Raw genomic sequence first — 27,581 nt, 5'->3', positions numbered from 1 at the left:
AAGAGGTTACACTTTGGCCTCAAATCAATGAGGACTCTGATCTCTGGGAAGGGAGGAAACCCTGGGAGGTGGGCGGGGAGGATTCACAAACACCCGCTGGAGGCCCCAACACCCCCAGTAAAAAGCTGCAGCTCCCGGGTTTGCAGCTTTTTCCCGGGAGGGAGTTGGGGAAGTTTTGTGGAGACAATTCCCGGCTGGTTCAGTTTGTGGTTCCTGGAGCTCAGAAACCCTGAGTTAGAATCCAGAACCCCATATTGGGTGGTTGTTTTATAAAATACTTTTTATTTATTAAGCATCTGTTGAAGAAAATATTAATTTGTTTTGAAAAATCATTTTATAGCATTTGTGAAAATACCCATTAAAATAGCAATTCTCCCAATGTATTTCATAGAATCCCTACACTGCTGAAGGAGGTTATTCGGCCCGTCGAGTCTGCACCGACAACAATCCCACCTCGGCCCTGTTCCCGTAACCCCACATATGTAACCCGCTAATCCCTCTAACCTACTCATCCCAGAACACTAAGGGGCAATTTAGCATGGCCAATGCACCTAACTGGCATATCTTTGGACGATGGGAGGAAACTGGAGCATCTGGACAAAACCCACGCAGACATGGGGAAAACAGGCAGACTCTACACGGACAGCGACCCAGGTTGGGAATCAAACCCAGGTCCCTGGAGCTGTGAGGCAGCAGTGCTAACCACTGTGCTGCCTACATTGCTGATGAGAATTTTAATTTACTGACTTGGGAATTAATTCTCGGGAATAGTCATTCTGAAAATGACCATTAAAATGTGTTTTGATTTACCCCATAATGCCAGATTTCAGTTTGCATTTCAAAATTGAATTGAGAATGTCTGGGAGCAAATGGTAAAATGAGGTTTGAGACACCAGCTGCAATTATTTTCTGTGACTGATGATACCTTTGTGCCTGTGCAGGAGGTAATTCCCCTGCTGTTGTGGCACAAATAAAATGGAGCCTTTCCTCGGAACAGGCCCATGTTAATGGTCACCGCGGTGTTTCATTGGTGAGCAGAGCACGTGTGCCCATTGTGGTAACAACAGAGTCAGTGGGGCTGCACGTCCCCTGACTTGGAAGGAAAATAATTGACTCCTTGATTGTACTCTCAGTCTGTACATGGTCTGGAGGACTGAATCCAGCTGGAGGGAGAGGGAGCTGGGCTCAGAGTGGAGATGAGGCAATGTGTTTGATTTCAGCTCAGGGACAAGAGAGAGTGTGTGGGATGGGGATTACAGCTCAAGATAAATGAGATAGAGAAATGTTTCGTGGAAACTGAAATTGTCAGTTCTGAATTAGTTTTTTAAAACTCTTTTTGCAGGGAACTTGATGAGGAGGATTCACAGACAGGAAACTCAAACTAAACTTCAGATCAAAGTCTGACAGAGCCATTCAATTCATTCTGGCCTAAATATGATTGCTTTTGAAAGTGGAGGCAGAAATCATTCCCTGTTTTGTCAGTGGGAGAACATTTCAAAATTCAATGTGACAGCAAAAGAACGGAGACACACACACACACCCAAGTGAGAGTGCTCCAGTGAACTGACTGTGGATAGAGCTTTAACCAGTTACATAGCCTGAAATACATCACACCATTCACAGTGGGGAGAAACCATACACATGGTCTGTATGTGGGTGAGGCTTCAACTAATCATCCAACCTGGAGAGACAGAAGGACACCAGCACCATGGACAAACCGTGGAAATGTGAGGATTGTGGTAAAGGATTCAATTATCCATACTTGCTGGAAAACCATAGACACAGTCACACTGGAGAGAGGCCATTCATCTGTTCTGTGTGTGGGAAAGGATTCACTACCTCATCCCACCTGCTGTTACACCAGCGAACTCACACTGAGGAGAGGCCGTTCAGCTGCTCCACCTGTGGAAAGGGGTTCTCATGTTCATCCAACCTCAGTGCACATCAGCGAGTTCACACTGGGGAGAGATCGTTCACCTGCTCCTTGTGTGGGAAGGATTTTGCTGGGCCATCTGGTCTTTGGTCACACCAGCGAATTCACACAGGAGAGAAGCCATTCACCTGTTCTGTGTGTGGTAAGAGATTCACTCTGTCATCTAACCTGCTGTCACACCAGCGAGTTCACACAGAGGAGAGACCGTTCAGCTGCACTTCCTGTGGAAAGAGGTTCAGGTCTTCATCCAACCTCAGTGCACACAAGCGAGTTCACACTGGGGAAAGGCCGTTCACCTGTTCCACGTGTGGGAGGGAATTCACCAATTCATCCGGCCTCCTGTCACATCAGCGAATTCACACGGAGGAGAAGCCATTTATTTGCACATACTGTGGAAAGAGTTTCAGGCAGTTATCAATCCTCACTGCTCATCAACGCACTCACACTGGGGAGAGACCATTCACCTGCTCTGTGTGTGGGAAGGGATTCACTCAGTCTGGCAGCCTGCATTTACATGAGCTCATCCACACTGGGGAGAGGCCATTCACCTGCTCTGTGTGTGGGAAGGGATACACTCGGTCATCCCACTTGCTGACACATCTGCAAGTTCACAATTGTCAGCAGGAGTTGGATTTTGCAGTTACTGCTGCTGTTAATCACATCCAGGATTGATAGTCTGACAATATTTGGTTTGTTTCTGCTGACATTAACAATCGCTACAACTGGCTGAAGTTTAATATTCTGAAATGTCACTGATTTTCAGGGCTGCTGTGTCCCTTTTTAAAAGCACCATCTGTGATTTTTTTTAAATTCAGGAACTCTCAACAGGAACTTGTTTCTCATAAGTTTATGAACTTTTCCTGCAATCTTAAATTGATGTTTGGTGCAAACTGTACAATTCAGTGTCTGAAAGGTTCCACTGCTTAATATTTCCAATTAGAAAATGCTGACAATTCTTACTGACTTGCACATTATTCACAGTGACACTTCCACGATCACATTTAATTGTCAAGGAACATAAAACAATGCACAGATATTTGTTAGAACTGAACTTGAATATTGCTGAAAAGAGAGACCTGTTGCTGAATCTCTTCATCATGCACTCATCAGGACAAACAGAAGAATGCCAAATTTCAAATGATCACAATAGGTGGACCCTCATTGACTTGAAGCATCACCATGGAGAAATCAATAGAAGATTGTAGGTTTCTCAAGCTTCTGGGAAATTCAAAAAAGGTGCAAGGCTTGAAAATTCTCCTTTTGTTTGCAGGGAAAGGATCGCTGCGTATAAATGTAAGTTGCTTCTCACAACTACAACTGAGCCGTATTATGAACTCGACTGATTATCTTCAGTTGATTATGAGTGTGGCTATTGACACACTCAGGATTGTTCAGCAAGTGCAGCCCAATCTGTATTCACAGTAAACATTGTATTTTTGGTTTGGTGAGTGTTTCCTGCTGAAAAAATCACTACCTATTCTGACAAATCAAGGAACATGCTGTTTTATTCTATCAGCCACTCACTGGGATGTACAGCCTCGTACCCAGCACTGCACTGGCAAATATATTCATACCCAGCCTTGCTCATTTGTGTGGGAGGCTGCATGGCTTTTTGGTGCTGGCAGCTAATTAGTGGAAAGTATCACTCATGTAACCACGACATAGTCGCAGAATGAAACAGATTAGTGTTCCCTCTGTATTGTGCAGCCTTGTGATTGTGCTAAAGGCCATCACTTTCAGATCTGAAAAGTGCCTGGGTCAAGGTCAAATTACCCCAGAAAGGGACATTTTCTCTCAAATCTGAAGCAACAGGTGAAGCAAATCATTTCACACTGAAGCACATCTTCAACGTTGCGGTAGTTTGTTCAGGTACACACTTGGTGGTCACATGACTCTGGTTGTAGCATTCCTGAGCCTCATTGGAGGGATTCCTCACATGAGCCGAGTTTGAGGAGAGTATCTCTGGCCTCCAGTGATGCAGCCGCTGAATCTATTCCTGGAAAAACCACATTTGGACTATTGTGATAATGCTGTCTGAATCCATCAGGACAATTTTGTATTCAAGTGTGGGGGGAATAATGTTCACTGTTTTATATTCGGGTCTGGGGGGGATAATGTTCACTGTTTTATATTCGGGTCTGGGGGAGATAATGTTCACTGTTTTATATTCGGGTCTGGGGGATAATGTTCACTGTTTTATATTCGGGTCTGGAGGATAATGTTCACTGTTTTATATTCGGGTCTGGGGGAGATAATGTTCACTGTTTTATATTCGGGTCTGGGGATAATGTTCACTGTTTAATATTCGGGTCTGGGGGATAATGTTCACTGTTTTATATTCGGGTCTGGGGGATAATATTCACTGTTTTATATTCGGGTCTGGGAGATAATGTTCACTGTTTTATATTCGGGTCTGGGGGATAATGTTCACTGTTTTACATTCGGGTCTGGGGGGGATAATATTCACTGTTTTATATTTGGGTCTGGGGGGGATAATGTTCACTGTTTTATACTCGGGTCTGGGGGGGATAATGTTCACTGTTTTATATTCGGGTCTGGGGGGGATAATGTTCACTGTTTTATATTCGGGTCTGGGGGATAATGTTCACTGTTTTACATTCGGGTCTGGGGGGGATAATATTCACTGTTTTATATTCGGGTCTGGGAGATAATGTTCACTGTTTTATATTCGGGTCTGGGGGATAATGTTCACTGTTTTATATTCGGGTCTGGGGGGGATAATGTTCACTGTTTTATATTCGGGTCTGGGAGATAATGTTCACTGTTTTATATTCGGGTCTGGGGGGGATAATGTTCACTGTTTTATATTCGGGTCTGGGGGGGATAATGTTCACTGTTTTATATTCGGGTCTGGGGGATAATGTTCACTGTTTTATATTCGGGTCTGGGGGGGATAATGTTCACTGTTTTATATTCGGGTCTGGGGGGGATAATGTTCACTGTTTTATATTCGGGTCTGGGGGGGATAATGTTCACTGTTTTATATTCGGGTCTGGGGGGGATAATGTTCACTGTTTTATATTCGGGTGTGGGGGGGATAATGTTCACTGTTTTATATTCGGGTCTGGGGGATAATGTTCACTGTTTTATATTCGGGTCTGGGGGATAATGTTCACTGTTTTATATTCGGGTCTGGGGGGGATAATGTTCACTGTTTTATATTCGGGTCTGGGGGGGGGATAATGTTCACTGTTTTATATTCGGGTCTGGGGGGGATAATGTTCACTGTTTTATATTCGGGTCTGGGGGATAATGTTCACTGTTTTATATTCGGGTCTGTCAGCTGAATGACAAGAAACTTCTCACTGAATTTAGCAGTTATCTATTTGACTTAGACCGATTCCAAGCAATCTTCATTCAGAAAGTAGTAACTGTGAGATTAACAAAGTGGGATAGAGAAAGACTCAGTTTGATTGGTGACGCTGCCGGAGGAATGGAGAGCTGGAGTTCACCCAGGAAAGCAGCAAAGTTTAAAAATAATGAGAACCACCCAATGTTGCCCTTGTCCATCACTCCTTGTTTCAGTTAATCCATCCTGTTATACTCTCTATCACAGACCTTCCCTTTTAATCTCTTTACGGATAGGCAAGTTCCGCAGACATGAGGACGGCCTCAACCGGGATATTGGGTTCATGTCACACTATCTGTAATCCCCACAGCTTGCCTGGACTTGCAGAATTTCACTGGCTGTCCTGTCTGGAGACAATACACATCTCTTTAACCTGTCTTAATGCTCTCTCCACTCACATTGTTTGTACCTTTAAGACTTGATTAGCTGTAAGTATTCGCATTCCAACCATTATTCTGTAAATTGAGTTTGTGTCTTTCTCTGCCCTGTTTGTGAACAGAATTCCCACTCACCTGAAGAAGGAGCTTAAGGCTCCGAAATCTTGTGGCTTTTGCTGCCAAATAAACCTGTTGGACTTTAACCTGGTGTTGTTAAACTCCTTACTGTGTTTACCCCAGTCCAACGCCGGCATCTCCACATCATGACAATCAGCCTAACCCACACATCTTTGAAAAGGAAACCGGATCACCAGGAGGAAACCCACGCAGACAGGGGAAGAACGTGAAAACTCCGCATATACAGTAACCCGAGAAATTGAACCTTAGTCACTGGCGCTGTGAGGCATCAGTTCTAACTGTCCCAACGTGTCCTCCTTTCTACTGCATTCAATTTTACTGCAGCTCGCTGCGTTCAAAGGGCAGTGTTAGTATCAACCTGTGATTAAATCACGTTGTGGTAATTCTGCTGAACAACATGAATTTATCACCGTTAATGGACCGTGGGTTCCAGCCCCACGTTGAGCGCGATTGTTTTTAAACTTTGCCGCATTTCTGGCTGAACTCCAGCTCGCCATTCCGCCCGCAGTCTCATCACTCAAACTGAGTCCTTCTCCATCCCGCGCCGTTAATCTCACCGTTACTGGTTTCTGAGTGAAAACTGCCTCCACTTCACTGGAGGTCAGAAAGTTTGCTGTTTAATTCAGTTAAAGATTTTCTTGTCACTGAGCCCGAGATTTGGACCCTGATCTGCAAGACCTTTGTGTCAGTGGAAACAATGAAATCCACCCGATTATCAGCCAAATTCTACCCCGCATCACCATCTCCATCGTCAGCGCTTTCCAGTCCATCGCTTTTTTAAAAATTCTTGACATGTGACATTTCCAATTCAGACACAAAGGAGGAAATCTCCCTGATACTAATTGCGATAGAACTGGTGCTGACCCGGAAGTAACCCGGGATTGATGTTCAGGGTATAGCAATAAATCGACATTCCCTGACCGGGAATCGAACCCGGGCCCCGGCGGTGAGAGCGCCGAATCCTAACCACTAGACCATCAGGTAAGTTGGTACAAATTTTTTAAAACACTAATTTATACATGGACCACCTGCCTTTTATTTTATGTTGGACATATATTCACCAGAGCATGTTTCTCCTTCAAAGTTTAATGTTTAGTTCGAACACAAGCGACTGTTTCAGCCAATGAAAACAGCGAATTCTGTTAGTTGGAACATGAAATCGACAGTGAGGTGAAATAGTCCCGCAAGCTGCCATGTGACACTTTCAATATCCAAAACCCACCAACTCCATCACTGTGGCTCCTGTGAAACTTACAAGGTAACACACGGTAGGCGTTCATCACGGAGAGCAAGTGATACAAGTCATTTACGAAACACTATCATGTCGCTTCTCTTCCTGTTTCTGTTCTCCAGCTTCCTCTGACCGTCCAGCTCCCAGGGTCAATTAGCTGCTTAATGCAGACAGAGACAAGTAGTGAGCCCGAGCTATACCTGGAAAGCAGGGGCAGGGAATGTAAGACACACGGTACTGAGAGGAGATGGAGTTTAGAGATGACAGTATAAAGAGATCCAGATATCTCATCTTCCTGATCCTCCCAGTAACTGATTACAGGAATGTGCACACTGCCAATTACCCACTGTCACACTCTCCTTCCAGCCTTCAACACGGAGTTAAGTTTTGAAGTTTTTGAAGTATTGCTACAGTTGTTCAGGGTTTAGCACTGCTGCCTGATAGCCAGGGACCCCAGTTCATTTCCGGCCTCAGGTGACTCTCTGTGTGGAGTTTGCACGTTCGCCCCGTGTCTGCGCGGCTTTCCTTCCAGTTGTTCCGCTTTCCACCCACAGTCCAAAGATGTGTGGATTCAGTGATTGGCCATGCTAAAATGCCCCTCAGTGTCAGAGGGGTTAGCAGGTTAAATACGTGGTGTTGCAGGGATTTGACGTAGCTGGGATTGTTTTCGGTGCAGGCTCGGTGTACCGAATGGCCTCCTTCTGTGCTGCAGGGAATCTACCATTCTATGAATTTGATTGGGGAAGACATTATTTTCCCTGGCTGTGGAATCTAAGACTTTCGCAGTAACTTCATTGCAGTGTTAATGTAAGGCTATTTGTGAAACTAATAATGAATAATAAATGAATAAACTTAAATAATGTTTTGATTCTAATTGTTAAGTTTAATGTGATAATGGAAGCAAATTTAAATTACGTGTAATTTGTTTGAAATCAATATGCATTAAAGAATGTTGATAACACCGGATAACATTCCAACCGGTAACACTTGATGGATATATAGATGTACGAGACATGTTTTTTACACAGACAGTGGTGGGTGCCTGGAACTCATCGGGAGATGCAGTGGAAGCAGATACGATGGTGAGTTTTAAGGGGCGTCTGGACAAATACATGAATAGGATGGGAATAGGGGGATGTGGTCCCCGGAAGGGTAAGGGGTTTTAGTTCAGTCGGGCAGCATGGTCGATGCAGGCTTGGAGGGCCGAAGGGCCTGTTCCTGAGCTGTAATTTTCTTTGGTCTTTTGTTCTTATATATTTAATGACACCTCCGGGCCCATTGCCAACCCGCAACTGTTTGCCTATGAATGCTGATGAGGTCAAAACAGTGAAAACTACGTCTCTGGGTGGTCTTAAACTGATGTGGAGATGCCGGCGTCGGACTGGGGTGAACACAGCAAGAGTTTTAACAACACCAGGTTAAAGTCCAACAGGTTTATTTGGTAGCAAATACCATTAGCTTGAGAGCTCATTTCCACTCCATCAGACGAAGGAGCAGCGCTCCGAAAGCCAATGGTATTAGCTACCAAATAAACCTGTTGGACTTTAACCTGGTGTTGTTAAAACTCTTGCTGTGGTCTTAAACTACCAACTTTTCAGTTAACAGCTGAACGCGCTGACTAATTGCGCCACAGAGACTGACAAAACAGCTGCTAAAGGTATCCTAAACCAGGGTGCCAATGACCCAAATTCTATTTCTGCAAAACCTGTTCCAGAACTACAGCATGACCGCAGCGTTTATAATTCTATATAAGTCTCTTTGGTTATGTTGATCCCGCAGAATCCCACAGGATATAATACTTTCCACTCAATCACAAATAACATCATTCACAGCTGCACCGCCTTCCCAACATTGTGACCCATTTCCCTCAGGATTTCTTCCAGTATTTAATATTTTCCTGGTTTTCTCATCATTTTGAAATGAGATTCTCTTCAATGTACAACACAAATGGAATTGCAAATCTGACGGACAAACAATGGAAAACAATTCACTGGGTAACAGAAATCCCACACTGCTCATTTCCAGATTCACAACACTCAGCTTTTCAATCAAATGAACGAATTTATGACTGAAAAGTTTTGGAAAGTTGGTAAAAATATTGTTTGTGACTTACTCGGGTATTGTGTAAATGCTGTTTGAATATTCAGTGAGCGCACTATAATCGATCAACTTTTTGATGAGCGTTTGGTCGGTGCATTGTTATGTTTCACACCGTTTGGAGTATCCTGTGTCCCAGGGATGGGCAGTAAGCCGTTGATTGAAGCTGCAGTTGCCGCTTTCTGCTGGCAGCGGATGGGTGATTGGAGAGTGCGTGGTAAGATCCTGCTGCTTGTCCCTGTCCCACTCACTGTGGAACTGGGGTAGAGAGAATCATTGATCATTTTGTTTCCCCGTCTATGTTGCATTATAGGAAGGATGTGGAAGCATTGGAAAGGGTGCAGAGGAGATTTACTAGGATGTTGCCTGGTATGGTGGGAAGGTTTTATGAGGAAAGGCTGAGAGACTTGAGGATGTTTTTGTTAGAGAGAAGAAGGTTAAAAGGTGACTTAATAGAGGCATACAAGATGATCAGAGGATTTGATAGGGAGGATAGTGAGAGCCTTTTTCCTCAGATGGTGATAGCTAGCACGAGGGGACATAGCTTTAAATTGAGGTGTGATAGATATAGGACAGATGTTAGAGGTAGATTCTTCACTCAGAGAGTAGTAAGGGCGTGGAATGCCCTGCCTGCAGCAGGAGTGGACTTGCCAACATTAAGGGCATTTAAATGGTCATTGGATAAACATATGGATGATATTGGAATAGTGTAGGTTAGATGGGCTTTAGATTGGTTTCACTGGTCGGCGCAACATCGAGGGCCGAAGGGCCTGTACTGCGCTGTAATGTTCTATGTTCTATGAATCAGGGCAGCACTTACTCAGTTAATGGTAGGGCGTTGAGGAGAGTTACAGAACAAAGAGATCTAGAGGTACATGTTCATAGCTCCTTGAAAGTGAGGTCACAAGATGGAAAGTGGTGAAGAAGGCATTCGGCATGCTTGGTTTCGTCGGTCAGAACATTGAATACAGGAAGTAGGACGTCTTGTTGAAGTTGTACAAGACATTGGTAAGGTCACATTTGGAATACTGTGTACAGTTCTGGTCATCCTATTATAGAAAAGATATTATTAAACTAGAAATAGTGCAGAAAAGATTTACAGGGATGCTACCCGGACTTGATGGTTTGAGTTATAAGGAAAGGCTGGATAGACTGGAACTTTTTTCTCTGGAGCATAGAAGGCTGAGGGGTGATCTTATAGAAGTCTATTAAATAATGAGGGGCATAGCTCAGCTGGATAGTCAATATCTTTTCCCAAAGGTAGGGAAGTCTAAAACTGGAGGGCATAGGTTTAAGGTGAGAGGGGAGTGGTACAAAAGTGTCCAGAGGGGCAATTCTTTCACACAGAGGATAATGAGTGTCTGGAATAAGCTGCCAGAGGTAGTAGTAGAGGCGGGTACAATTCTGTCTTTTAAAAAGCACTTAGATTGGAACATGGATACGATGGGTATAGAGGGATGTGGGCCAAATGCAGGCAATTGGGACGAGCTTAGGGGTTTTAAAAAAAAGGGTGGCATTTAGAAGTTGGGCCGAAGGGCCTGTTTCCGTGCTGTAAATCTCCATGAAATTGTGGTCAGTGCAGATTCGATGGGCCGAATGGCCTCCTTCTGCACTGTAGGATTCTATTGATCATAAGTCTGACGTGTCTAGGTCATGAATGTGCACAACATTAATTCAGTGTGTCCTTAAATGTCAGCCATCTCCTGGAGAAAACATCCCTTTAATTGTGAACATTAGCAAAGAGACCATGCTTCATCCAGACAAATAAATGAGTCAAGCTGAGGGAGCAAAGGATGTCAATGTCTTTAAAAAAGAGAGACAGACAGACGTGGGCCAATCTTTCCAGCGTCTGCAGCCTCCCTGGATTCACTTCCTTTCCCTTCAGTTGCTGCAAGTCCCCAATTTCCCCCAGAATGAGAAAAGAAATGGAAAGGGAGAGAAAAGAAAGTGTTTTACTCACAGATGTCTTTTAGGTCAAACCAAATAAACAAAGCCAAATTAAGTCAGGACAAAGTAAAAGGGGCAGCTCCCCAAAAAGGAGGGGGAACAGCCCGAACAGAAACCAAAGTTCAAAGGAAACTTAAAGACATCAAATTAAAATGTGATTATCAGGGTTGATAACGCACCCCAACCCCTGCGGTGCCCAGCGGGCGCGGAAAGCGTCAACCTCGCCCGTGGACACCGCATGCTCCCTCTCCAGGGACACCTGGCCGCGAACGTAGCCGCGGTAGAGGGGAAGACAGTCAGGATGGACGGCCCCCTCGATTGCCCGCTGCCTGGATCGGTAAATGGCGCGTTTCACCAGGCCCAGGAGCAGGTTCACGAGGAGGTCGCCATCCCGACCCTCCCCTCTCCGCACCGGGTGTCCGTAGATCAGGAGCGTGGGACTGAAGTGCAGACAAAACATCAACAAAAGGTTCTTCAGGAAAACATAAAGGGAGTGCAGCCTAAGACACACAACATAGACATGGTCCACGGACTCCACAAGGCCGCAGAAAGGGCAGTCTTCGGAGCCCGTGAACCAGTGAATCCTACGGTTGTGGGGGGGGGGGGGTTTGGGGTGGGTGGGGGGGGTGGGGGCGTGGGGAGGGGTGGGGGGGTTGGGGGGGGGTGCGGGGGGTGAGGGTGGGGTGGGAGTTGGGGAGCAGCGTCGCGAGGCGACCGTGTTCCAGACAGTGAATCCGCACGAGGGACGACTCGGTGGGAGGCACGAGGGAGACCCCGCCTCGCTCTGGGCAGACTCCAAAAGTGCCCTCGTGCCCACCACCGAGCCGCTGACCTCCTCAGGGCGGTCGCCCCTCGACTCCGAGTCCCCCGCCGCAGGACGTACGGCGGGCGGCACGGAGCCGCCAACTCGCCCCAACCCCTCCCCGATCCCACCCCCAGGATCGGCGGAGGAGGGGTTCCCCCCGGGCTCACCTTCCCCGGTTTGCAGGCCCGTGTGCAGCGGCGACTCAGTCCCCCGCTCCGCCCCAGACGCTTGGACACCCCCCAGGTCTGGTACAACCTCTGGATTAAGGTCGGGGATGTCCAGCGTCCAAGGCCGGGACGGAGAGGACGAGTGGACCATTTCCTCGCCACCGCTGCACGGGGACACGAACATTGGGGTGTTGCCCCAGTTCCCCGGCATACTGAAAAAGAACTCCGGGTTGTAATCGGCTGGGTGGAACGGATACTAAACCCTCCCTCCAGGACCTCCTCCCGGGTCAGGCAGACAAATGGAGAAATGGACAAATAGGAGTAGACATGGCGGAGGGAGGGGTCCCAAAGGTCAAGCGGGATCGGCACCACCCTGGACCTGACCTCCCCCAGTGGATGGAGGTGGGGGAGGAGGAGCTCACCGGGTAGAAAGGGCGGGACGTTCGAGATGATGATCTTATGGGCAGTGGCCTCCAATGGGTCCACCGCCAGGAACGTCCCGCCCACCGTGAGCCCCCTCTCCAGGGCAAGGTGGACCGCCCGCTTGGCCTTCAAAAAGAATACGGCCCGGCCGTACATCTTAGAGGCCGCGACAATGGCTCAGGGGCCGACAACCCCAGCCATTGCCTTGACACAGGCCTCGATGGACATGTCGGGGTGGGCGTAGCACTTAACCCCGAGCTGCCGCGTGAGCAACGAAAAAGGTGGCAGGGCCTTGGGAGCGGCGGGGGCTCTGGCAGCCGCCACGCCCGCATAGGTGGGCCGAGAAGGCCCTGCCACCGGCGACGCTGGCGATGCCTCCATAGTAATCAAGGGAGTGCTACACCCACCCCGAGACTGCCCAGATGCACGGCAGGATGTATAAGGGGAGGGAAAAATAAGGGAGGGTGGGGTAGATGGATGGGGGTCTAGGTGCTCTCTCCCTGGAGCGAGAGAGGAGAGAGGAGGTCGGAGGAGCAGGAGGGAGGACGAGGGACAAGGCACGGAGGGGGGCCGGTGCCCCAGTCAGGGGGAAAGAGGGGAGGTGGTGTCAGTGTTGGGGGCAGCAGCAGTGGGTGGGGGACTTTACTCCTCCAGCCCTTTCGGGCGCAAACAGTTCAAGTCCGGGGTGTCTTCACCCCCCCCCGCAGATGGAAAAAACAGTCTGAATTTACTTCACCCCCCCTCCCTTTCAGGCACCGACCTTCTGATGATGAGGGCACCAGCCCAACCACTCAGTCCCTAGATGTTGAAACGTGCAGTCCTCCCTCCCATAGATGGAAAGAAAAAAGAAAGTCACTCCGTGTCCTCTCTTCCTCTCTCCCTCCAGGGAGAGAGCACCCTCCAGTGGACGGACGGACGGCAGGCAGGTAGACCAGACGGCAGGCAAGCAGGCCAGACAACAGGCAGGCAGGCAGGCCAGACGGCAGGCAGGCCGGCCAGAAAACAGGCAGGCAGGCCAGACGGCAGGCAGGCAGGCCAGACGACAGCAGGCAGGCAGGCAACAGCTCACCTTCCTCCCCCTTCCCACTTTCAGATGCTGGAATGACCAAATTAACATTTCTGCCTGGTTCTGACCCGGGGAACCTTGGCTCGATGTGGTGCAGGGGGAGGGGAACAATGGGTGGGGGCGGGGCTCCCGGGTCCGCGCGCCCAGGCCTGAGCACTGGAACCCGGAGACGTCACCGCGGAGCAGTGATTCCTATTGGCTGATTCAGGCAGGACTCCATTGTGACATCACAAAGGGGAAGTTGGCCAATGATGATGTAATTTAAACAATGCCTGAGATCACTTCACTTCTTGGTCAGACCCCCTTTTCAGTCCAATGCTACTTGGAGTTTACCGTCAATTCAACAACTATTGGGTTACAAGTCCCTCACAGTTCTGATCACAACTTCATGATAAAATAATTTAAATAATGCATGAGAACGCTTCTTACCGGACTACCTACCACTGGTCAGACCCCCTTTTTACAGATTCGGGAATCTCAGCCACTGAACACCAGCCGGTCCTGGAATAAGTTTCATTCTAACTCATTCTGAGTAAATATTCTCACCAGGTCCTCTGTCAGGACCCTGCTATGATGTGGAGATGCCGGCGTTGGACTGGGGTAAACACAGTAAGAAGTTTAACAACACCAGGTTAAAGTCCAACAGGTTTATTTGGTAGCAAAAGCCACACAAGCTTTCGAGGCTCTAAGCCCCTTCTTCAGGTGAGTGGGAATTCTGTTCACAAACAGAACTTATAAAGACACAGACTCAATTTACATGAATAATGGTTGGAATGCGAATACTTACAACTAATCCAGTCTTTAAGAAACAAAACAATGGGAGTGGAGAGAGCATCAAGACAGGCTAAAAAGATGTGTATTGTCTCCAGACAAGACAGCCAGTGAAACTCTGTGGGGGTTACAAATAGTGTGCTGACTAAATATCTCTGAACTTCCTAACACCCTGTCACTCTGTGATCCGTGTGAAATCTGAAACCAGGTATTCGCAACAAGACTCAAAGAGCATCAGCCCACTGGAGACAAAGTCATGAGACCGGCCAGTCCAGCAGAAAGAAACCCTCCGACCCTCCCCATTGACCAACTGTGAGAATGAACAAAATGCAGTCCTGGATGTAATTGAGAGCAGAAACAATAACAGCAGAATCCAACCCCTGGAATCACTCATGAGCATTTTGGTGTCTCAGCAGGGCGGATGAAACTCTGAAACCCTTCCCACACTGAGAGCAGGTGAATGGTCTCTCCCCAGTGTGAACTCGCTGGTGTGTCCGCAGGGTGGATAATTGACTGAACCCCTTCCCACACTGAGAGCAGGTGAACGGTCTCTCCCCAGTATGAAGGCGCTGGTGCGTCTGCAGGTTAGATAATTGACTGAACCCCTTCCCGCACTGAGAGCAGGTGAACGGTCTCTCCCCAGTGTGAACTCGCTGGTGCTTCTGCAGGTTAGATAATTGACTGAACCCCTTCTCACACTGAGAGCAGGTGAACGGCCTCTCCCCAGTGTGAACTCGCTGGTGAGTCCGCAGGGTGAATAAATCAGTGAATCCCTTCCCACACTGAGAGCAGGTGAACGGTCTCTCCCCAGTGTGAATTCGCTGGTGGGTCTCCAGCTTAGCTAATTGACTGAACCCCTTCCCACACATAGAGCAGGTGAAAGGCCACTCCCCAGTGTGAACTCGCTGGTGTCTCCGCAGAGTGGATAAATCAGTGAATCCCTTCCCACAATGAGAGCAGGTGAACGATCTCTCCCCAGTGTGAATTCGCTGGTGCTTCTGCAGGTTAGATAATTGACTGAACCCCTTCTCACACTCAGAGCAGGTGAACGGCCACTCTCCAGTGTGAACTCGCTGGTGACTCCGCAGGGTGAATAAATCAGTGAACCCCTTCTCACAGTGAGAGCAGGTGAACGGTCTCTCCCCAGTGTGAACACACTGGTGCGTCTGCAGCTCAGCTAATTGACTGAACCCCTTCCCACACATAGAGCAGGTGAACGGCCACTCCCCAGTGTGAACTCGCTGGTGTCTCCGCAGGGTGGATAAATCAGTGAATCCCTTCCCACACTGAAAGCAGGTGAAAGGTCTCTCCCCTGTGTGAACTCGCTGGTGTCTCTGCAGGTTAGCTAAATGACTGAATCCTTTCTCACACTGAGAGCAGGTGAACGGCCTCTCCCCAGTGTGAACTCGCTGGTGTCTCTGCAGGTTAGCCAATTGACTGAACCCCTTCTCACACTGAGAGCAGGTGAACGGTCTCTCCCCAGTGTGAACTCGCTGGTGTGCCTGCAGGCTGGATGACCGAGTGAATCCCTTCCCACACTGAGAGCAGGTGAAGGGCCTCTCCCCAGTGTGAGCTCGCTGGTGTCTCTGCAGCTGGGATACCAGAGTGAATCCCTCCCCACACTGAGAGCAAGTAAATGGTCTCTCCCCAGTGTGGCTGCGCCGATGATCTTCCAGCTCTGATGGGGCTCTGTATCTCTTCCCACAGTCCCCACATTTCCATGGTTTCTCCATGGTGCAGGTGTTCTTTCCTTTCTCTTCAGTTGAAGACTCGTCCACACACAGAACAGTCCCCCCACCCCCGCTGTGAATGGTGTGATATTTATTCAGGCTGTGTAACTGGTTAAAGCTCTTGAGTCAATGCACTGGAACACACTCACTCCAGTGTTGCAGCGTGTTGGCACTTTTCCAGTCACACTGATGTTTGAAATCTTTTCAAGTCACCAGACCAGACAACCATTTCTCCTTGATTTAAAGGCCGATGATATTCAGGTCCCGAGGAATATGACTCTGTCAGATCTAGACACAACGTCTGAGATTTCGGTCTGTGATTCCTCTTTCAATTTCCTGTAAAACAAGTTTGCAGAGGTCATCAGTGTCAGTGCAGGATAGAAATTCAGAACAGACAATTCTAATTTCTATGGAACATTCTTTCCTCTCTCCAGACTCGAAACATTGGCTCTATTCTCTCTCTATCTGGGGGATAGCGTGGGAAATGATGCTGCGGTAGATCAGCCAATTCTCAATGAATGGTTGAGGCAGTTCGATGGGCTGAATGGCCAACTGCAGCTCCTGTTTCTTATGATTAGTGTGTGGTGGACAGGAAGCAGTGAGCATGGATCTGTCAATCAGCCTCAATCAGCACCTTCAGGAGAATTGGGAGGGTGAATATTAGATACAGCAGAGTGAGAATGGAGGGAGAGTGTGTGGGATGGAGATTCACAGCTTTGGGGATGAGAGAGGAAAGAATGTTCCATAGAAACTAGAATTGTCTGTTCTGAATTTCTATCCTGTGCTGACACTGATGATGTTTGTAAATTCCTTTTGCAGGATATCAGAAGGTGAAGATTTAAAGACGAATATCAAACCAAACCTCACATCAAAATCTAACATAGTCACTCAGTTCATCGGGACCTGAATATCATCGAGCTTTGAATCTAGAATGGAAATGTTTCTCTGCTCTGTCTGCTTCGGGAGATTTTAAACATCAGTGTGACTGGAAAAGCACCGAGACACACACACACTGAAACATGCTCACACCTGAGTGACTGTGGAAAGAACTTTAACCAGTTAAACAGCCTGAAAATACATTGCAGCAGAGAGACCGCACCCATGTTATGTTGTAACTGAACTGATTGTCAAGCCTGGAGAGTCACAAGGACACCCGCACCATGGAGAAATTGTGTAAATGTGGGGACTGTGGGAAAGGATTCAGGTTCCCATCTGCACTGGAAACTCATCGGCGCAGTCACACTGGAGAGAGACCATTCACCTGTTGTGTGTGTGGGAAGAGATTCACTCAGTTATCCCATTTACAAACACACCAGGGAGTTCACACTGGGGAGAGGCCATTCACCTGCTCTGTGTGTGGGAAAGGATTCACTCGGTTAAACAATCTGCTGACCGACCAGCGCATTCACACCGGGGAGAGACCGTTCACCTGCTGTGTGTGTGGGAAGGGATTCACTCAGTTGCCCAACCTGTTGAGCCACAAGGTCACTCACACCCAAGACAGACCCTTTAAATGCTCTGACTGTGGGAGTGGCTTCAAAAGCTCTCGAGAACTGATGGTCCACCAACCCATTCACACTGACGAGAGACTGGTTAGCTGCTCTCACTGCACAAAGAGGTTTAGGAGGTCATCCACATGGCAGAGACACCAGCGAGTTCACACCGGGGACAGACCGTTCACCTGCTCTGTGTGTGGGAAATGGATTCAATCGGTCATCCAACCTGCAGAGACACCAACAAGTTCACAAGTGATTGCAGGGGTTGGATTCTTTCTCTCTCAATCTTTCTCTCTCTCTCTCTCTCAGCAGATTCGATGAATGATTGAATCCCTTCCCACAAGTGGAGCATATGAACGGTCTCTCCCCGGTGTGACTGCGTCGATGAGATTCCACCCCAGATGGGGCTCTGAATCCCTTCCCACAGTCTCCACATTTCCATGGTTTCTCCATGGTGTCGGAGTCCTTGTGTCTCTCCACAATCAGTGCACTGGAACACTCTGATACGGGTGTGAGAATCTCAGTGCTTTTCCAGTCAAAACCTCTCCTTCCAATATCCACTGAAAGGAGTTTACAAAAATCATCACTGTCAGCACATGATAGAAATTCAAAACAGACAATTGTAGTTTCTATGGAACATTCTTTAAATCTCCACCCACGCCCCTCACACATACTCTCTCTCTCTCATTCCATTTAGCATTCTGCAGCACGGTGGCACAGTGGTTAGCACCATCAGCTCCAAGTTCCCCTCCAACTCACACACCATCCTGACTTGTCTGACATCCAGGACGAAGAGAACAGAAGTTTCACCCATATAAATACTGGGAAGTCTGAACCCATTGTCTTCAGTCCCCACGCCAAACTCCACTCCCTGTCGGAGCCGGAACCAGGCTGTTCACAACCATGGTGAAATATTTCACTCCAGGATGAGCTTCCAGCCACATCATCATCAAGACTGCCTATTTCCACCTCAGTGACATCGTCCGACGCCACCCCAGTCTCAACTCATTAGACCATAAGACACAGTAACAGAATTAGGCCACTCGGCCCATCGAGTCTGCTCCGCCATTCAATCTTGGCTGATATTTTTCTCATCCCCATTCTCCTGCCTTTTCCCCATAATCCCTGATCCCCTCATTAATCAGGAACCTATCTATCTCTGTCTTAAAGACACTCAATGACCCGGCCTCCACAGCCTTCTGCAGCAAAGAGTTCCACAGATTCACCACTCTCTGGCTGAAGAAATTCCTCCTCCTCTCTGTTTTAAAGGATCGGCCCTTTAGTCTGAGGTTGTGCCCTCTATTTCTAGCTGTTCCTACTAGTGGAAACATTCTCTCCACGTCCACTCTATCCAGGCCTCGCAGTATCCTGTAAGTTTCAATAAGATCCCCCCTCATCCTTATAAACTCCAATGAGTACAGACCCAGAGTCCTGAACTGTTCCTCATAGGACAAGCTCTTCATTCCAGGGATCATTCTTGTGAACCTCCTCTGGACCTTTTCCAAAGCCAGCACATCCTTCCTTAGATATGGGGACCAAAACTGCTCACAATAGTCCAAATGGGGACTGACCAGAGCCTTACGCAGCCTCAGAAATATATCCCTGCTCTTGTATACTAGGCCTATCGACATGAATGCTAACATTGCATTTTCCTTCCTAACTGCCAACTGAACCTGCACGTTAACTTGAAGAGAATCTTGAACAATGACTTCCAAGTCCCTTTGTGTTTCTGATTTCCTAAGCATTTCCCCATTTAGAAAATAGTTGATGTCTCCATTCCTCCTTCCAAAGTGCAAAACCTCACACATTTCCACATTGTATTCCATCTGCCACTTCTTTGCCCACTCTCCTAACCTGTCCAAGTCCTTCTGCAGCCCCCCTGCTTCCTCAATACTACCTGTCCCTCGACATATCTTTGTATCATCTGCAAACTTAGCAACAGTACCTTCAGTTCCTTCCTCCAAATCGTTAATGTATATTGTGAAAAGTTGTGGTCCCAACACTGACCCCTGAGGCACACCACTGGTCACCGGCTGCCATCCTGAGAAAGACCCCTTTATCCCCACTCTCTGCCTTCTGCCAGCCAATCCTCTATCCATGCCAGGATCTTACCCTTAACACCATGGGCACTTAACTTATTTAACAGTTTCCTCTGCAGCACCTTGTCAAAGGCCTTCTGGAAATCTAAATAAATCAGGTCCACTAGTTCTCCTTTATCTAACTTCTTTGTTACCAGATATGATCTAAGGAGATCCATCAAAGATGCCAAAAGACAATACCGGACCAAGCTAGAGTCCCAGGCGAGCCACACCAACCCCCGCTGACTGTGGCAAGGTCTGCAAGACATAACAGGCGACAAGATGAAGGCATGTAAAATCGCCGGCTCCAACGCACATCTCCCTGATGAGCTCAATGCATTCGTTTTGAGCAAGAGGAAAGCGAGAGCATGCCCTCCACCCTGGAAGCCCTGGATGAACCTGTATCTGGGGTCTCCATTGCAGATGTCAGAGCAGCTTTCTTCAAGGTCAACCCACAGAAAGCAACTGGCCCGGATGGGATACCCGGATGTGCATTCAGATCCTGTGCGGATTAGCTGGCAGAGGTATTCACAGACATCTTCAACCTCTCTTTACAACAATCTGAGGTCCCTATCTGCTTCAAGAAAGATGACCATCATCCTGGTACCTAAGAAAAACCAAGCAGCGTGTCTTAATGACTATCGGCCGGTGGCTCTGACATCCATCATGATGAAGTCCTTCGAAAGGTTTGTCACGGTACGAATCAATTCCAGCCTCCCGGACTATCTGGATCCACTACAGTTTGCCTGCCGCCGCAACAGGTCCACAGCAGACGCCATTTCCCTGGCCCTGTACTCAACCTTGGAACAGCTAGATAACAAGGACACCTATGTCAGACTCCTATTTGTTGACTACAGCTCAGCCTTCAACACTATTAGTCCCACGAAACTCATCTCCAAACTCCGTGGCCTGGGTCTCGGCACCTTCCTCTGCAACTGGATCCTGAACTTCCTAACTCACAGACCACAATCAGTAAGGATAGGCAACAACACCTCCTCCACGATCATCCTCAACACCAGTGCCCCACGAGGCTGTGTTCTCAGCCCCCTAACATACTCCTTCTACACCTATGACTGTGCGGCTAAATTTCCCTCCAATTCGATTTTCAAGTTTGCTGACGACACCACAGCACTGGGTCGGATTTCAAACAATGATGAGACAGAGTACAGGAATGAGATAGAGAACCTGGTGAACTGGTGCGGCAACAATAATCCCTCCCTCAATGTCAACAAAACAAAGGAGATTGTCATCGACTTGAGGAAGCATAAAGAAGAACATGCCCATGTCGACATCAATGGGGACGAAGTAGAAAGGGTCGAGAGTTTCAGGTTTTTAGGTATCCAGATCACCAAAAACATGTCCTGGTCTCCCCATGTCGACACTCTTGTTAAGAAAGCTCACCAACGCCTCTACTTTCTCAGAAGACTATGGAAATTTGGCATGTCAGCTACGACTCTCACCAACCTTTACAAATGCACCATAGAAAGCATTCTTTCTGGTTGTAGCACAGCTTGGTATGGCTCCTGCTCTGCCCAAGACTGCAAGGATCTACAAAAGGTTGTGAATGTAGCCCAATCCATCATGCGAACCAGCCTCCCATCCATTGACTCTGTCTACACTTCCCGCTGCCTCGGCAAAGCAGCCAGCATAGTTAAGGACCCCAAGCACCCCGACATTCTCTCTTCCACCTTCTTCCCTCGGGATAAAGATACAAAAGTCTGAGGTTACGTACCACCGACTCAAGAATAGCTTCTTCTCTGCTGCTGTCAGTCTTTTGAATGGACTTACCTTGCATTCAGTTGATCTTTCTCTACACTCTCACTCTGACTGTAACACTACATTCTGCACTCTCTCATTTCCTTCTCTATGAATGGTATGTTTTCTCTGTATACCGTGCAAGAAACAACACTTTTCACTGTATGTTAATACATGTGACAATAATAAATCAAATCAAAAGCTCCTCAAAGAACTCTAACAGATTTGTCAGACATGACCTCCCCTTGACAAAGCCGTGCTGACTCAGTCCTACTTTATCCTGCACTTCCAAGTACTCTGTGATCTCAGCTTTAATAATGGACTCGGAAATCTTGGCAATGACCGAAGTCGGGCGAATTTGGAACCCTCACCCATTCCATTGTGACCTCACACTCCGACCCATTCCATTGTGACGTCACACCCTCACCCATTCCATTGTGACGTCACACTCCGACCCATTCCATTGTGACGTCACACTCTCACCCATTCCATTGTGACGTCACACCCTCACACATTCCATTGTGACGTCACACCCTCACCCATTCCATTGTGACATCACTCCCCGATCACAATCCCTGCCGGCCTCCCACATGCAGCCTCAATGGCGGTGATGCACTATCAATCAAGCAAAGACTAGTTTGTATGCAAGAACAAATAGGCTTTTATTCGCAAAAGACTTGGAGCACACACCCATGCTGATGAACTGGTCCAGCAACTGAGGCAGGAGGGTGGGGAGCAGTCACCTTCATACCTGGAGGCGGGGGGGGGGGGGGGGGAGGAGTCTCATGCAGGGCTGGCAGGGGCATGCCCAGACATGCCACACACACACAGGCAATAAGCTTAACAGTGGTTTACCACAGGCGGCAGTCAGCCCGGGTCTAACACTACAAGCTGCCGCTCCATTTGGTACAAAGCGGGGGACCGGGAAGTTCATTTCCGGGGTTTGGGTTTGAACAACATGTTTACAAAGTCTCTCCACCCACCCGCCACATTTATCATTCCCCGCGCGCCGCCCTCTACCTGGTATTGATCTCGCTTCCGAGTTAAAACCGTCCCTCTGTCCGTCGCCATTACCCGCACTGCGCATGCTTCAGGTCCTCCAGCCCCGCCCCTCATTCACTCCGATTGGTTGGAGGACCAGCCGCTCCCGCTCGGTCCTCCAGCACCGCCCCCTCTTCCTATTGGTCCGGAGCTGCCGTCAATCAGTCCCCGGGCATTGTGATGTGGAGCATGCGCAGTGTCATTGCTGTCCTTGGCGCTTGTTTGTCCCGGAGAAGCGGAGTCAGCGTTAGGCGGTGGCTGGGAGGATTTGGAAACACTTTGTGGATCCGGAAACCCTTCAGAATCATTGTCAGCTCCCTGGTTTGCAGCTGCGGGGCTTCTCCCTCCCTCCCTCCCGGGAACAGGCCCAGGTTAACGGCCCCATCCTGGCTCAGCCACTGGAGGAAGGTTCACATCAGAGGATGGGGGAGGGGGACAATAAATAAGAGGTTACACTTTGGCCTCAAATCAATGAGGACTCTGATCTCTGGGAAGGAAGGAAACCCTGGGAGGTGGGCGGGGAGGATTCACAAACACCCGCTGGAGGCCCCAACACCCCCAGGAAGACCCATTGGTTTTATTGTCAGTCTGCAGACAGCAGCTGGAGAACTGAACACAGACAGAGGAGAGGGAGGGAGAAAACTGGGAGTGGAGGAAAGAAATGATGCAGATGGTGAGATGGGTTTAAGCCCAGGGAGGAGGGAGAGTGTGTGGGACGGGGATTTCCAGATTTTGGGGAACAAGAGAGGAAAAAATGTTCCGGAGAAACTAGAATTGTCTGTTCAGAGTTTCTATTCCGGACTGACAGTGATGACTTTTCCAAATTTTTTTTGCAGGATATTGGAAGTGGAGGATTGGTAGACAGAAAACTCAAACCGAACATCATGACTCGCAAAGTCATTTTGTTCATTTGGAGCTGAAGATCATTGGTCTTTGAATGCGGGAGGAGAAATGTTTGACTCTTCTGTCTGTCAGCAAAAATTTTAAACATCAGTGTGACCGGAAAAGCATTGGAACAAACACACACCCGATTGGGAGTGTTCCAGTGAACTGACTGTGGAAAGAGCTTTAACCAGTCCACAGTCTGAAAGAACATCACACAGTTCACAGCAGAGTGAAACTACATGTATGTTGTGTGTGTGGACGAGGTTTCAACTGATCATCCAACCTGGAGAAACACAAGGGCACAAGCACCATGGAGAAACCGTGGAAATGTGTGGAGTGCGGGAAAGGATTCGGTTTCCCATCACAACTGGAAGTTCATTGGTGCAGTCACACTGGGGAGAGACCGTTCACCTGCTCCGAGTGTCGGAAGGGATTCACCCATTCACAGAACCTTCTGACTCACCAACGGGTTCATACTGGGAAGAGGCCGTTCACCTGCCCTGTGTGTGGGAAGGGATTCACTCGCTCATCCCACATTGTGACACACCAACTTGTTCACACTGATGAGAGACTGTTTCCATCTTCTGACTGTGAGAAGAGTTTTAAATGCAAAAAAGATCTGCTGACACACCAACGCATTCACACTGGGGAGAGACCATTCACCTGCTCTGTGTGTGGGAAAGGATTCATTCAGTCATCCCACCTGCAGACACATCAACTTGTTCACTCTGACAACAAACTTTTAAATTGTTCTGACTGTGAGAAGGGCTTTAAAAACAAAAAGGATCTGCTGACGCACCAATATACTCACACTGGGGAGAGGCCATTCACCTGCTGTGTGTGTGGGAAGGGATTCAGCTGCCCATCTGCCCCATTGAACCACCAGAGAATTCACACTGGGGAGAGGCCCTTCACCTGCTCCGACTGTGGGAAGGGATTCATTAATTCATCCAACCTTCTGATACACCAGCAGCTCCATACCGGGGATCGACCGTTCACCTGCTCTGAATGTGGGAAGGGATTCACCCGTTCATACAACCTTCTGACACACCAGCACGTTCACAGTGAGGAGAGGCCATTCACTTGCTCCATGTGTGGGAAGCGATTCACTCGTTCATCCAACCTATTGAATCACCAGCGAGTTCACACTGGGGAGAGGCCGTTCACCTGCTCCATGTGTGGGAAGGGATTCAGTCAGTCATCCAACCTGCTGACACATCAGAAAATTCACATTTACCTGCTCTGTCTGTGGGAAGGGATTTTCTCATTTCTCTTATCTTCTGAAACACCAGCGAGTTCACACTGGGGAGAGGCCGTTCACCTGTAATGTCTGTGGAAAGGGATTTATTCAGTCATCCCACCTGCTAACACACCAGCGAGTTCACAAACGACTGCAAGGTTTGGATTCTACACTTATTGATGCTGTTAATCATATCCAGGTCTGAATCATCTTCACTCTGACTTTTTTCTTCTGTTGAGGTTTGATATTCTGAATAAATGTGAAATCGACATTTGATTGAATCATTGTTGTAGATTTTTGTCTTTTCCATTTGAGTGTTTAACGTCACCAGGCTGGAGCTCAGAAAGGGCAATCTGAGGGAGGATCATACAGTAGGAACAGAACTTCATTCTTGACACAGTCCTTCAGGGTCACGCTGAGAGGGACAAACAGCACTTTGGTCTTTTTCGTCACTTTTCACTGACAGCAAAGTCCCCGCGTGGGTGAATCCTGAGGTGTGTAAAAAATGTGTCCCAGTCGTTCTTTTCCATGGTTCCGAGCTCCTAGACACGGAAAAGAAGCTCCTTTACAACTGTGTTTAGAGTCAGGAAGAACAATGGTGAATGCTGGAAACGTGCTGTCAAAGATTGGTGTAAAACTGGGATCTATTCCTGACTGAGAGTGAAACGGCAGGTTTAGGTTTCCAGACTAAAAATGCAAAAAAGTCTAAAACATTTTAATGTGTGTGTGTCAGTCCTGGTTTATTGAACAGAAACTGGCTTAAAATAAATTGGTTGAAGTCTGCATCAAAGTAGCAGCTGGAGACGTTCAAAGGAGCCTGTTAACTGCTGGGACAATTAGACAACAATTTGATTCCCAGATAGAGAAGGAGCTGCAGTGTGTGTCCAAGAATTCTCAGTTTTGTTGTGTGCTTCCCATCCACTATCCTTCTAAATAAACCTCACTCCTATCAGCCTTTAACCATTATAAACAGAACAGAGAGAAGCTGAGCAGCATCAGAGCCCTGACTGATCATTTAAGAATGAGTGATGTGTTCAGCTGAAGTTTCCTGTTGGTAGTTTTCTGGGTGATCTCCTTATTTTGATCATTCTCAGTGACCCCTGGGTGTGAACCTGCTCTCCTCTCTTTCCGACATTCAGTCACTTAACATCTCCTCTCTCTCAGAAACTCAATCGCTCAGCATCTCTCATCTCTCTCACACTCACTGAATTGTCTCTCTCCCTCTCCAGGCATTCACTCACACTTACCTCACCTTCCACCTCTCTTACACTCTAACCTCGCTCCTCTCTCATTTTCACTTAACCTCTCTCCTCTCAGAAACTGTCTTCGTCACTTAATGTCTCTCTATCGTTCTTTCAAACACTCACTCATTTAACCTTCCTATTTCAGATCTGCTTAAACTTATTCATTGTTTTCTCTCTCTCGTTATCTCTCTCTGAAAAAGCACAAACACGCTTCATCTCTCTTCGCTGTCTGAGAAAACATCTAATTGATGGAGATTCAATCCTCTCTGTTTCTCTCTCCCACTTCCTCTGACAGGCCCTGACTCACTTTAAATCTCCTCTTTTCTAATAACCCTCTTTGGGAAAACTCATTTGTTCTCTAATTCCTCCTCATTTCTCCCAGTGATGACCCTCAGTCCATCTCCCAATTCAGTGAATGTGTTAAAAGTCCAAATAATCTCCTTTATTGTTTAAAATAGGAATGGAGGTGACTGTAATGCTGAGACTGGCAGCAATCTGTGTGGTTGTTCTTGATGCTGTCAGAGTGAGTTCACCCTCACAGACAGGAAGACTGTTCATGGTGATAACATCAAACTGACGCCGGCTGTTTCACTCTCAGGTAACACAACTTCCTGTTTCCCTGCTGCCGGTTCCAAATCTCACATCTCACTTCTGAGCAGAAAATAAATCCAGGGACCACAACCTGGTGAGAACATCTGTCAATGCGGCCTGTATCTGTCCAGAGAGTCAGGGCAGAGTCACACAGGTCACATTGTGGTGACATTTACAAATGAGTCAGTTATTTCTGTTCAGAGTTTCCATTTGCAGATAAAACCAGCTGTGTCTGTGGATCAGTTTCTAAATCATAGAAACCCTACAGTGCAGGAGGAGGCCATTCGGCCCATCGAGTCTGCACCGACCACAATCCCACCCAGGCCCGACCCCCATATCCCTACATATATTTACCCGCTAATCCCTCTAACCTACACATCTCAGAACACTAAGGGGCAAATTTAGCATGGCCAATCAGCCTAACCCACACATCTTTGGAGGAAGGAAGGAGCACCCGGAGGAAACCTACGCAGACACGAGGAGAGTGTGCAAACTCCACACAGACAGCGACCCGAGCCGGGAATCGAGCTCAGGTTCCTGGAGCTGTGAAGCAGCAGTGCTAACCGCTGTGCTTCCGTGCCGCCCACTGAGTTCCCTCTGCTCTGATGTGGAGATGCCGACTCTGCTCCCCATAGCTGGGAACTGATAGCCTGCTCCCTTAAATTCTATATCATTCTCTCTGTATTGCTTGTTTCCTCTGTTTCTCAGCTTTTATCTTCGATTGCTTCCTTTCTACTTTTTAAAATCTTTCTAAATTTTTCTCTCAGTCTTTCTGTCTCTCCCTCTGTACCTCTCTCAGGCTCTGTGTGTTCCTATTTGATCAAGATGTTCAAAATCATGAAGAGTTTCTGATTGATTATAGAAGGAAAAACAGGGAGAAAAGCAGAAAAACCCGGCAGGTCCGGCGGCATCTGTTCAGAGAGAAACAGTTAACATTTTGAGTCCATATAATTCTTCAGGGCAGGAAAAACATGGGTTATCCATCTTAGATTAGGGAATGTGATGGAGCGATTTAATAGAGATGTTTAAAATGACAAATGATTTATTATAGTGTCAATGGAGAGTAATTATCTCCCAGGAGCAGGAAGTCTGTCGATGGAGAGAATCTATTTCCCAGGTGCAGGAGGGTCTGTAAGCAGATGATACAGAGATTTAACATAACTGACAACAGAACTGGAGGGGGTGATAAGGAGAAT

General features: G+C 47.7%; 2 protein-coding genes and 1 non-coding gene across 4 annotated transcripts in view; 1 reads left to right on the top strand and 2 right to left on the bottom strand.

Moving 5' to 3' along the window:
- LOC144485784 (uncharacterized) overlaps positions 1 to 27,581 on the bottom strand; it is an 89,840-nt gene that overhangs the window by 21,431 nt on the left and 40,828 nt on the right. Inside the window, exons 2-3 of the mRNA XM_078203869.1 lie at positions 15,508 to 15,917; positions 7,288 to 7,301 (exon numbers count right to left, since the gene is read on the bottom strand). Of these exons, the coding sequence (XP_078059995.1) occupies positions 7,288 to 7,301; positions 15,508 to 15,917 (424 nt within the window). The remainder of the gene's footprint in view (positions 1 to 7,287; positions 7,302 to 15,507; positions 15,918 to 27,581) is intronic.
- trnae-cuc (transfer RNA glutamic acid (anticodon CUC)) lies at positions 6,731 to 6,802 on the bottom strand. Its single transcript has one exon. It is a non-coding gene; the product is annotated as a tRNA-Glu (tRNA).
- LOC144485787 (uncharacterized) lies at positions 20,606 to 24,831 on the top strand. 2 transcript variants are annotated; one of them, XM_078203873.1, is made up of 2 exons: positions 20,606 to 21,502; positions 23,262 to 24,831. In XM_078203873.1, the coding sequence occupies exon 2, from the start codon at positions 23,621 to 23,623 to the stop codon at positions 24,635 to 24,637; it is 1,017 nt and encodes a 338-aa protein (XP_078059999.1). In that variant the 5' UTR covers positions 20,606 to 21,502; positions 23,262 to 23,620; the 3' UTR covers positions 24,638 to 24,831. The 2 variants fall into 2 exon arrangements, with proteins under 2 accessions (XP_078059999.1, XP_078059998.1); XM_078203872.1 differs by lacking the exon at positions 20,606 to 21,502 and adding an exon at positions 22,636 to 22,734.

The sequence above is a fragment of the Mustelus asterias genome, unplaced genomic scaffold, assembly GCF_964213995.1.
Source record: "Mustelus asterias unplaced genomic scaffold, sMusAst1.hap1.1 HAP1_SCAFFOLD_220, whole genome shotgun sequence".
Classification (NCBI taxonomy): domain Eukaryota; kingdom Metazoa; phylum Chordata; class Chondrichthyes; order Carcharhiniformes; family Triakidae; genus Mustelus; species Mustelus asterias.
This window is presented reverse-complemented; position numbering and strand designations above follow the sequence as displayed.

Excerpts from the sequence above, each read along its gene's own strand:
- LOC144485787 (XM_078203873.1), top strand. The coding sequence starts at position 23,621 with ATGGAGAAACCGTGGAAATGTGTGGAGTGCGGGAAAGGATTCGGTTTC.